This window comes from Cupressus sempervirens, chromosome 9 (genome assembly GCF_028749045.1).
Source record: "Cupressus sempervirens isolate cs-2001-9-10 chromosome 9, ASM2874904v1, whole genome shotgun sequence".
NCBI classification, from domain to species: domain Eukaryota; kingdom Viridiplantae; phylum Streptophyta; class Pinopsida; order Cupressales; family Cupressaceae; genus Cupressus; species Cupressus sempervirens.
This window is the reverse complement of record NC_143126.1, coordinates 763848161-763859848: the sequence shown is the minus strand read 5'-3', so window position 1 is coordinate 763859848 and position 11688 is coordinate 763848161. Positions and strand designations below refer to the sequence as shown.

The 11688-nt window shown below is 34.2% G+C and overlaps 2 protein-coding genes across 2 annotated transcripts; both read left to right on the top strand.

Annotated features, from left to right (window-relative positions):
* Positions 1-273: 273 nt before the first annotated feature.
* On the top strand, positions 274-4959 carry LOC149540925 (uncharacterized). Its single transcript, XM_089799766.1, has 3 exons — positions 274-1444; positions 3564-4081; positions 4184-4959. Exons 1-3 carry the CDS (start codon positions 799-801, stop codon positions 4856-4858), a joined length of 1839 nt encoding a protein of 612 aa, XP_089655892.1. The 5' UTR covers positions 274-798; the 3' UTR covers positions 4859-4959.
* A 4915-nt stretch (positions 4960-9874) lies between these two features.
* LOC149540924 (uncharacterized) lies at positions 9875-10957 on the top strand. Its single transcript, XM_089802752.1, has 2 exons — positions 9875-10276; positions 10379-10957. Exons 1-2 carry the CDS (start codon positions 9875-9877, stop codon positions 10955-10957), a joined length of 981 nt encoding a protein of 326 aa, XP_089658878.1.
* The last annotated feature ends 731 nt before the right edge of the window (positions 10958-11688 follow it).

The window sequence follows — 11688 nt, the reverse complement described above, 5'->3', positions numbered from 1 at the left end:
TTACTTTAATAAATTTATTCTTCAAATTACTTTACTTTAATATGTGCTCTTCAAACTGCAACTTTGTTCTTTTACTTTCATATCATTAAATTCTGATTTTAATATTCTTTTCCCATCTTCTTTTCTTCATCTTCCTAATATTCATTAACTATCATTTCTGTTTTCGGTTTATTCAGATTCGATCAAAGATGTACAATTATTTACCAAGTAGACTCATATTCACTCCCATATCCTTCCAATTTAAAGAGAAGATAGATTGTGTGTGAGAGAGTGTAATTTTTGTTGTCTTATTATATTACGTTCTACAAGTAGTAAGATAAGGAAGGATGGGGAGATAGAGGCAGAAGAGCAAAACTTGACCTTACATAATCTGTACATACTCTGCGGATGTCATTTCTAGTATATTTACAATGATACTATGATATACGTATTTGAATCCCACTTTGGGGACCTTCATTTTGCCAAGTGTAAAACATGTCGCATTGCTTATCGTAAAAAAAAGAGTGAGAAATCGCTATCGGCCAGCTAAACGTGATTTGTGCTTTGGTTGGTTTCTGCGGTTCTCAATAAAAGTATAACATTCTATCATTTCTCTGATTGCTACTCTTTAGATTTGTCAAAGACATCCAGAATCTTGATCACATGGCAATGGCGATGGAAATCTGATAATGTTAATAATAATAGCTTTTATGTCGTCATGTCAGCTGTTGAACACAGGATGGACATATTACATTGATAGCCAGGCTTTCTAATTTCAACGGTCCTGTGAATTCGTGGCCTCTTCATTTCTTGAGCGCAATGTCTGAGTCTGCCCATCTCTTCCGTGGGATGAACAGCCGGCTATACCAAGCCGCTGATCAGGGAAATGTGGGCGAACTTAATGACCTCATGGATCAGGGAAAACTCAATATTGTTCAAGAGTTTACTGGTCTAGGGAATAGTGTACTTCATATAGCGCTATCTCGCGGTATAAATCTTCAATTTATTGAAAGGCTGCTACAAGTGGCGAACATAGAATCAGTAGAAGGGCGTGAATTTCTTAGGGTGAAGAATTCACATGGGAATACTGCACTACACGTGGCAGCCCTGTATGGCCATCACGAATTGGTGGAGAAGTTTGTTGGAGCAACGGAAGGAGATGTGGAGGCCGGTGATAGCTTTGTGAGAATCCAAAATAGCGAAGGAAACACTGCTCTCCACGAAGCTGCAAAGGAGGGAAATCATAAGATTGTGGAGTTACTAGTGAATCGTGATGCTGGCCTGACCAGCATATTGAATCATAAGGGTGAATCGGCTCTGTTTATGGCTTCCGAGAGAGGTCATGTAGAAATTGTTGAGACACTCTTGAGACACTGTATAAAGGATGATCTGACCAGCGTATCAAATAGTGAGAATAAAGACAAGTCTACACCTCTTCATGCTGCGGTTCTCCGAGGACACGCAGGTAATTATGAAGATTTCTAATCCTGTAAAAACAAATAAGGAGATTAAGCTGCTCTTTAGTACTCACCTTCCATTTCTGTCAATGTTTACATATACTCTTAGAAGATAAAGGTGCTCTTCTCGTTTTTCTTTCAAAATCCAGTAACTGGGTGAGAAATTTCTATTGAATCATGTTTAATTTGAGATTGATTTTAAAACTGACAGCGTTAAATAATCAAAATTGACTTATCTTTTTCAAATTTAATATTTTTCTTATATTTTTGTATTATAATCATACAATTACTAGAATATTTTGTGAAGTATTACTATACAAAGTTGAACACCTTCATTAGAACAATTTTAAATAAGTTTCTATATGAAATTTGGGTGTTCTCTCATTCAAGTGTATTGTTCTCACTGGTTTTCATTGCTTTTCTTATTATTGTTCTACCATCTCCAAACAAATAGTAGGGCTTCCACTATCATATATTTATTCAACTTTTTACTTTTTCTTTTGTATGATCCCATTATGATTTTGGTGTTGGGAATGTGAAGCCCAACGATCACATGACTTTTTGTATTCCTTTTATGTCATCTTCTAGCTGAATATAATTGTATATATACATGTGCATAGTCATGTATCGAATATTGGTTGGTGAATAATAAAGTGAATTCCCACAAGTTATGGCGAACCACTATAACTCTTTGTGTCTTGCATCTTTGATTAAATTTCTAGTTTATTTTTATGTTTTAATTTGGTTTCTTTTCTATTATGTTTCTTTGCTTGCTTTGAATCAACACTCGTACCCTTAGGTTCAAATCTTTGTATCATAGTTTAATTTCTCACATTTTAGAGAAGATTATTAAAAATAGCCTCATGTAAATCTATTGGTGCAAAATATAAGTAGAAGAATTAATTGGAATGAATTAATTTGCATGTGTGTCTTCTTTATTATGTTTATGTTTATATCAAGATCACAATTATCTTTTTGTTTCATTCAGGGAGGTAATAGATAAGGTGGGAAATATTTTTTTAATCATCTTTTAAATTGTGCTATGAATAATTGATAAGTTTAGATGTAGAAGATGCTTTACTCGCAGCTCTAGTTATGAAGTATTTTCTTTGATAATCTCTCACATGGTTTATGCACTTATAGATGTTAGATGTCATAAATAAGGTGGGGAATATTTTTTTTTCATCTCCTAAATTATCCTATGAATAATTGATAAGTTCAGATGTACAAAATGCTTTACTCATAGCTCTAATTATGAAGTATTTTCCTTGATAATCTCCCATGATTTATGCACTTATCGATGCATGAATATATATTGTGTTTTCTCCATGCTTCAAGTTTTGACCTATTAAATAAATGAAGATTGAGCGGAAACAAATATATATCTTGAAATGATTTATTTTAGTAAAGAAAATATTGTTGTTTATATTTTCATATACAGAGTACATGTATCCTCCTATTTGTTAGTGATATAATAGAACTTCATATTCATATGCCTAGCTGCACAATTCCATTAGTACAGTTGGTTTTACTTGATTAACTTTTTCAAGCCAGGTAAGGTATCTTTCATATTAGGATAGATTCTAGGGAAGTGTAATTGGTTTGTGGTAGGATGGAAACACACTCACACAATGTTCGTGCCATTATATTTTGTTTGGATCATTCTAGAGTTAAGGGCTTCAAGATTAAACAATTTGAATTTTCATTTAATCGGCCTAATGTTCTATTGAGTTCTATATGTATTCACATCTGATTTACTCTACTCTTTAATTTTTTTTTGAGCTTCATGTAATTATATCTCTTGTTGATATATAGTGTGGTGACACTCCTTGTCAAAGACATAGATTTTGTTCGACACGATGGTCAAATGTGAAACTCTTTCATATTTATTTAATGATAACTTCATTGTGTTATGTAAATTGTTGATATGATATAGTTGTTGAGAGTCGAGATAATAGTCTTTACATTAGTATTTCATTCTTTAGATTCTTTTAAACCACTATTCATAAAAAATAGACCAATGAATTTGACTCGAGTACTACACACTTAAATTCTCATAATAATATGACAATTTAACTTACTGAAAGAAAAATATCTCCTACTTATACAATGCTTTAAATTGTTCAGGTGTCGTTAAGAAACTTCTAAAACACAGTCCTAAACTGGCCAACCAAACCGACGGCTGCGGAAGAACAGCAATGCACATGCTTGCATTATCTTTCCCAGGTAATTTCCCACGCTACATGGGGGATACTGATTGGCTCAGAGGTCTTGACTTCACTGAGATCGCCAGATTGCTTCTGGAAGAAGACAACTCTCTGTGTTACAAAGTGTGCCAAAGAAAACAGACTCCACTTCACATGGCAGCGGAGGGAGGAAAGTATCTTCTTGTGCATATTCTGGTGAGATATGGGAGAGACTGCATAGAAGCTGTCGATGACGAAGGCAGGAAACCCCTCCATCTAGCCGTCATGAACGTACTCAACCTTATCATGTTATTTCAGAAAATTGAATTCTACGTATTCAAAAATATGTTGCTATCCTTACTGTCAAGGGAGTCTCTCAATCATCGCGACAATTCAGGACGAACTCCCTTACACATAGCAGTTGAGAATACTGAGAAAGACCCATTACTTTATGAGGGCGTAAGTAAAGTGGATCAAAAGAATTTATCATCTAAAATCTGGCTTAAATATTAACATGCAAACTTATTTTATTTTTTATAACCATTCTCAATAATCATGCAGATCAAAACTGTGCTTTGCATGAATGGTGCGTTGGTGAGTCCAGAGATTTTGGAATATATGAGAAGGAAGGAGCCATTAACTGATAAATTGGTGATAAAAGCCAGAGATATATCCATAAATGCAGTGTTGATAGCGACTGTGTCGTTTGCAGCAGCCTTCACATTACCAGGAGGACTTGACTCGCAACAAAAAGCTCTTCTCATTAATAACTTCTTCAAAATGTTTGTGACATGTGACGCATTCTCGTTTTGTAGTTCAATGGCATCAGCCAGTCTTGTCCAGTTTGCATGTGCGGGTGAAAAGGAAGATCTATCCCTGTCTATTTACAGTGTCATGTTATTGTGGGCAGCATTTGGAGCAGCGCTACAGCTGGTCATCTCACCATCTTCATTGTTAGTGAGCACAGTATGGACCCTTGTACTCTTTGTTCCCCTTACCATTAATGTCGCTCGCAGTAATTCAAAACTCTTTATTTTCCAGCGAGAGAGGTTCAAATTATTTATGGCATTAGGACTTCCATTCATAATCATTGGCTGGATAGGATATGTAATATTCGATGTATTAGATGCACTCTTGTGCGGTGGTCTAATGTACGTACTGGTCCATTGGACTAAAAGACTTTCCATGATGGTCGACCGCATAAGTAGAAGCATTAGGAAAATGAAGAGACATTAAAGCTACATTTGTGACATTTTGTGTTCTCAAGTTTTGTTCCTAATGTGAATAATTTGTTCCGTTATTAGTCTTATATACTGAGTTGTAAGTTTATTTTGCAAGCATTTCTAATGTCAATGGTTTGTTCCATTTAAGCACTCTCCATGATAGTCCAGCCTATGAAGCATAAGTCCACTATGAATGCTCTATTTTTCGGTATTATCTTTCTATATTGAGTCTAAATATGGTTTGGCATCCGTCTTTTCCCAATTTTAGCTAGCAAAATATTTAATGTGGATTTATTAGACAATTCTTTTTTAATCTACACATTTAATGTGGATTCATTAAACAATTTATTTTTGAAAAAAGTTAAATTGAGAAGAGCATAAGAGAAATGTTGTCAAATATGATGGTTTTATTACATAAGAACTTACATTTTAACTCTCAAATAGGAGCACAAATTCAAATCCACAAATTAAAAGAATTCAGAATTGCCTTAAATAATTGATAACACACAATTATAAGGTATTGAGAGGGTTATAGTGATTCACTTTTACCTATAAGTCAATATGCTCCATGATAGCAAGAATAAGCTTCTAGCCAAAATTCATATTCTTTTCATTTTCTTTTAATGTGGAAATTCATAGGAAGAGAACAACCTTCTCATATGAATTTTGATAAATAGGGCTTTGGAATGGATACATGAGATACTACAATTATGATTTAAAAAGAAATGTAGATGTGCTACTTTTAGTATAATGGTTTTCTTGATCCTAGAACTTTGCATAAGAACATTGGAATTTAATCATAATTTGATCAAAAAGTGAGAAGTGGACATAAATAAATCATCTAAAGTATGTACCCAAATTTTATTTTTTCAAATGCTAAAATGGATTTTAAGTTTGAATGCATGTCAATATGAGTGATTTTGAATTTACGCTCCCATGAATGTACTCTACTAGCATTTTGCACATAGTATAATTTTTTTATTAAATTCATCTCTGGTTTTGCACCTATCATACTACATTTATTGCAGGACCATTAGGGATTTTTACTAAGGCTCTAACCAACTTTAGGCTAGTGGTTTATACTATTGTTGGATTTGTTACGATGGATGCTCATGGCACCTCTACTAAACAAACACCCTCACAAGTTTGTTTGAAAAGTGTTTCATGAGGTAAGACATCCCCCAATATTTTTCTCAACATTCAAGATTTTGATTTAATGCATGTGAATGGTTAGAGAAGCATAATTTGATAGGGTATTTTTTGGGTTGGACTCCTCCTCAAAGAAAGCTTGAAGAATGGACTGCCAAGGCCTAGACTCCTTGTGGGGTCTAGTTGGAAGGCCTTCAAAACCACCCCAAAGGATTTGTTTTCTTTTGGTTTGTTAACCCTTCCCAGGTCAATGTGGTTTTTAACCACAAGTCCTAGAAAATTAGTTATTCGCTTTTAGTTTTCCAACAATGGTCTCATGACTTCTCCATCTTAGATGACAATAAGTTGAAGGTCCTTGTATGGGTGGAGTTCCTGAGTCTCCCTATGCCCCATTGGTCATTTGTCCATGCCATTGCACAAACCCTTGGCAATGTGGTTTGCGTGGAACCTGAAAAGTTTTTCAATGCTCGTCTCCAAAGGAGGGTTAGCATTGAAGCTAACATTTCCCATGACCTTAAAGAAGCTTATGATATCTAGGTTGGGGATCATATCTTCACCCAAAAGGTGCTTTACTTGAACCTACCAAACACTTGATATTGGTGTCAATCGAGCAAGCATAAGATCAAGGATTGCTTGTTGGTTATGCTTAACAAGCCTTCTCCTAAAAGAGATTTGCATGCCAACCTTGCCCAACATTCACTAGAGATTGTTCTAATCACTTCTATTGTTACACTAGAGTCACATCATTGATGCCACCACCCATTTCAATCCCTACCTCTTAAGGAACTAGGGTTTCTATGGGTGTCTCTCAGCCAACTTGGCTCTATACTCCATAGGCAAGTTCCATGATTGTTTCCCAACCTTTGCGAAGGTATCACAGTTTGGATGGTCATGGAGATGACCCAGATGGTGGTTCTAAGAAGTGGAGAATAATCTCTAGCAAAGATTCTTCTCCTACCCTCACCACCAAATCCTTCTTGCACAATAGTTTGTTCTCCCCTAGGGACAAGGATGACATGCAAGACTGGTTATCATGAATTTTATCTCATATAATGTGTGGGGTTTTAAAAACCTTCCTTGAAAATTTTCTATGTGAGACACCAGATGTCAGATTGGTATCTTAGATATTTTGTGTCTCTAGGAAACTAAAATTTTAGGGTTCTTACTCAGTGTTTCTTGTCATGCTATTAGGGTAGACAATACTATTTTTTCTTCATAGCATGATACTGGTTGAGGTGGTTTGGTTACTCTTCTCTCTCCTCATTGAATTTCTTGATTTATTTCTCATGGCTTTCAATACAACATTTGGGGTCAAATTGGGACAACAATTTGCAACGACAGTGTAATTTGTGGTGATTTTCATGTTTTTTTTTTTGCAATTTTCCTTGATGTCATCTCTATACCAACTTTGAAATCATAATTGTGATGCCGACATGAGCATTAAAAAATAAAATGAAATAAATCATTCTCCATTTGTTTTGATTGTGGAGAGCTATGCGCAAAAGAGGTGGAGATCTCCAAATGAGGGTGGAGAGCTGTGAATGTTGTCGTGCCCTTGTGATCGATGCATTTCATTGTTGTGCCCTTGTGATATCTGCATTTGTTTGTCATGCCCTTGCTTTGCAATTTTCTTCAAAGGTGAGAAGAGGTACCTATGTAAATGTTATTTTCTTTTCCTTCTAAACATGTATGTTTTTATATTTCCTTCTAAACATGTATCTCTTTATATTTCCTTCTAAACATGTATCTCTTTATATATTCAGAGAGATGTTTTTTAAGGTGCTTATTACATATTAGCTCACATCAAAAAATTGATCTAGCTACATACATATTCTAGAATCCAAATAATAAAACAATAATCAAAATTGAAAGGGTTAAATAATCAAAATTGACTTATCTTTTCCAAGTTTAATATTTTTCTTATATTTTTGTATTATAATCATAGAATTACTAGAATGTTTTGTAAAGTATTAATATACAAAGTTGAACACCTTCCTTACAACAATTTTGAATAAGTTTCTATATGAAATTTGGGTGTTTTCTCATTCAAGTGTATTGTTCTCACTGGTTTTCATTTCTTTTCTTATTATTGTTCTACCATCTCCAAACAAATAGTAGGGCTTCCACTATCATATATTTATACAACTTTTTACTTTCTCTTTTGTATGATCCCATTATGAACTTGGTGTTGAGAATGTGAAGCCCAACGATCACATGACCTTTTGTATTCCTTTTATGTCATCTTCTAGCTGAATATAATTGTATATATGCATGTGCATAGTCATGTATCGAATATTGGTTGGTGAATAATAATATGAATTCCCACAAGTTGTGAACCACTATAACTCTTTGTGTCTTGCATCTTTGATTAAATTTCTAGTTTATTTTTATGTTTTAATTTGGTTTCTTTTCTATTATGTTTCTTTGCTCTCTTTGAATCAACACTGGTACCCTTAGGTTCAAATCTTTGTATCATAGTTTAATTTTTCACATTTTAGAGAAGATCATTAAGAATAGCCTCATGTAAATCTATCGATGCAAAATATAAGTAGAAGAATTAATTGAAATGAATTAATTTGCATGTGTGTCTTCTTTATTATGTTCATGTTTATATCAATATTACAATTATCTTTTTGTTTCATTTAGGGAGGTAATAGATAAGGTGGGAAATATTTTTTTAATCATCTTTTAAAATTGTGCTATGAATAATTGATAAGTTTAAATGTAGAAGATGCTTTACTCGCAGCTCTAGTTATGAAGTATTTTCCTTGATAATCTCTCACATGGTTTATGCACTTATACATGTTAGATGTCATAGATAAGGTGGGGAATAATTTTTTTCATCTCCTAAATTATGCTATGTATAATTGATAAGTTCAAATGTACAAAATGCTTTACTCATAGCTCTAGTTATGAAGTATTTTCCTTGATAATCTCCCATGATTTATGCACTCATTGATGCATGAATATATGTTGTGTTTTCTCCATTCTTCAAGTTTTGACCTGTTAAATAAATGAAGATTGAGAGGAAACTAATATATATCTTGGAATGATTTATTTTAGTAAAGAAAAGATTGTTGTTTATGTTTTCATATATAGAGTACATGTATCCTCGTATTTGTTAGTGATATAATAGAACTTCACATACATATGCCTAGCTGCACTATTCCATTAGTACAGTTAGTTTTACTTGATTAACTTTTTCAAGCCAGGTAAGGTATCTTTCATATTAGGATAGATTCTAGGGAAGTGTAACTGGTTTGTGGTAGGGTGGAAACACACTTACACAATGTTTGTGCCCTTATATTTTGTTTGAAACATTCTAGAGTTAAGGGCTTCAAGATTCAAAATTTTTGGATTTTCATTTAATCGGCCCAATGTTCTATTGAGTTCTATATATATTCACATATAATTTAGTCTACTCTTCAAATTTTTTTTGAGGTTCATGTAATTATATCTCTTGTTGATATATAGTGTGGTGACACTCCTTGTCGAAAACATATTTTGTTCGACATGATGGTCAAACATGAACCTCTTTCATATGTATTTAATGATAACTTCATTGTGTTATGTAAATTGTTGATGTGATATAGTTGTTGAGAATTGAGATAATAGTCTTTACATTAGTATTTCATTCCTTAGATTCTTTTAAACCACTATTCATAAAAAAATAGACCAATGAATTTGACTTGATTAATACACACTTAAATTCTGATAATAATATGATCTCCTACTTATACAATACTTTGCTTTAAATTGTTCAGGTGTCGTTAAGGAACCTCTATAACACAGTCCTAAACTGGCCAACCAAACCGACGGCTGCGGAAGAACAGCAATGCACATGCTTGCATTATCTTTCCCAGTTACTTTCCCACGCTATATGGCGGATACCGATTGGCTCAGAGGTGGCGACTTCACTGAGATCGCCAGATTGCTTCTGGAAGAAGACAACTCTCTGTGTTACAAAGTGTGCCAAACAAAACAGACCCCACTTCACATGGCAGTGGAGGGAGGAAAGTACCGTCTTGTGGATATTCTGGTGAGATATGGCAGAGACTGCATAGAAGCTGTCGATGACGAAGGCAGGAAACCCCTCCATCTAGCCGTCATGAATGCACTCAACCGTGTCACATCATTTCAGAAATTTGAATTCTATGTATTCAAAAATATTTTGCTCTCCTTAGTGTCAAGGGAGTCTCTCAATCATCGCGACAATTCAGGACGAACTCCCTTACACATAGCTGTTACGAATACTGAGAAAGACCCATTACTTTATGAGGGCGTAAGTAAAGTGGATCAAATGACTTTATCATCTAAAATCTGGTTTAAATATTAACATGTAAACTTAATTTCTTTTTTCTAACCATTCTCAATAATCATGCAGATCAAAACTGTGCTTCGAATGAATGGTGCATTGGTGAGTGAAGAGGTTTTGGAAGATAAGAGAGCGAAGGAGCCATTAACTGATAAATTGGTGATAAAAGCCAGAGATATATCCATAAATGCAGTGTTGATAGCGACTGTGTCGTTTGCAGCAGCCTTCACATTACCAGGAGGACTTGACTCGCAACAAAAAGCTCTTCTCATTAATAACTTTTTCTTCAAAATGTTTGTGACATGTGATGCATTCTCGTTTTGTAGTTCAATGGCATCAACCATTCTTGTCCAGTTTGCATGTGCGGGTGAAAAGGAAGATCTATCCCTGTCTATTTACAGTGTCATGTTATTGTGGGCAGCACTGTTGTCACTGGTTGCAGCATTTGGAGCAGCGCTACAGCTGGTCATCTCACCATCTTCATTGTTAGTGAGCACAGTATGGACCCTTGTGCTCTTTCTTCCCCTTACCATTAGTGTCGCTCGCGGTCATTCAAAACTCTTTATTTTCCAGCGAGAGAGGTTCAAATTATTTATGGCATTAGGACTTCCATTCATAATCATTGGCTGGATAGGATATGTAATATAGGATGTATTAGATGCACTCTTGTGCTGTGGTCTAATGTACGTCGTGGTCCATTGGACTCCAAGACTTCCCATGATGGTCGACCGCATGAAGTAGAAGTATTAAGAAAATGAAGAGACATTAAAGCTATATTTGTGACATTTTGTCTTCTCAAGTTTAGTTCCTAATGTGAATAATTTGTTCCGTTATTAGTCTTATATATTAAGTTGTAAGTTTATTTTGCAAGCATTTCTAATGTCAATGGTTTCTTCCATTAAAGCACTCTCCATGATAGTCCAGCCTATGAAGTATAAGTCTAATATGAATGAATATGAATGCTCTTTTTTTCCGGTATTATCCTTATATATTGAGTCTAAATTGGTTTTGCATTCATCTTTCCCCAATTTTAGCTAGCAAAATATTTAATGTGGATTTATTAGACAATTCTTTTTAATCTACACATTTAATGTGGTTTCATTAAACAATTTTTTTTGGTTTGCATATTAAGTAAAAAAAAGTTAATTGACAAGAGCATAAGAGAAATGTTGTGAAATATGATGATTTTATTACATAAGAACTTACATGTTAACTATTGAATAGGAGCACAAATTCAAATCCATAAATTAATAGACATCAAAATGTCTTTAAGTAATTGGTAACACACAATTATAAGGTATTGAGAGGGTTATAGTGATTCACTTTTACCTATAAGTCAATATGCTCCATGACATCAAGAATAAGCTTCTAGCCTAAAC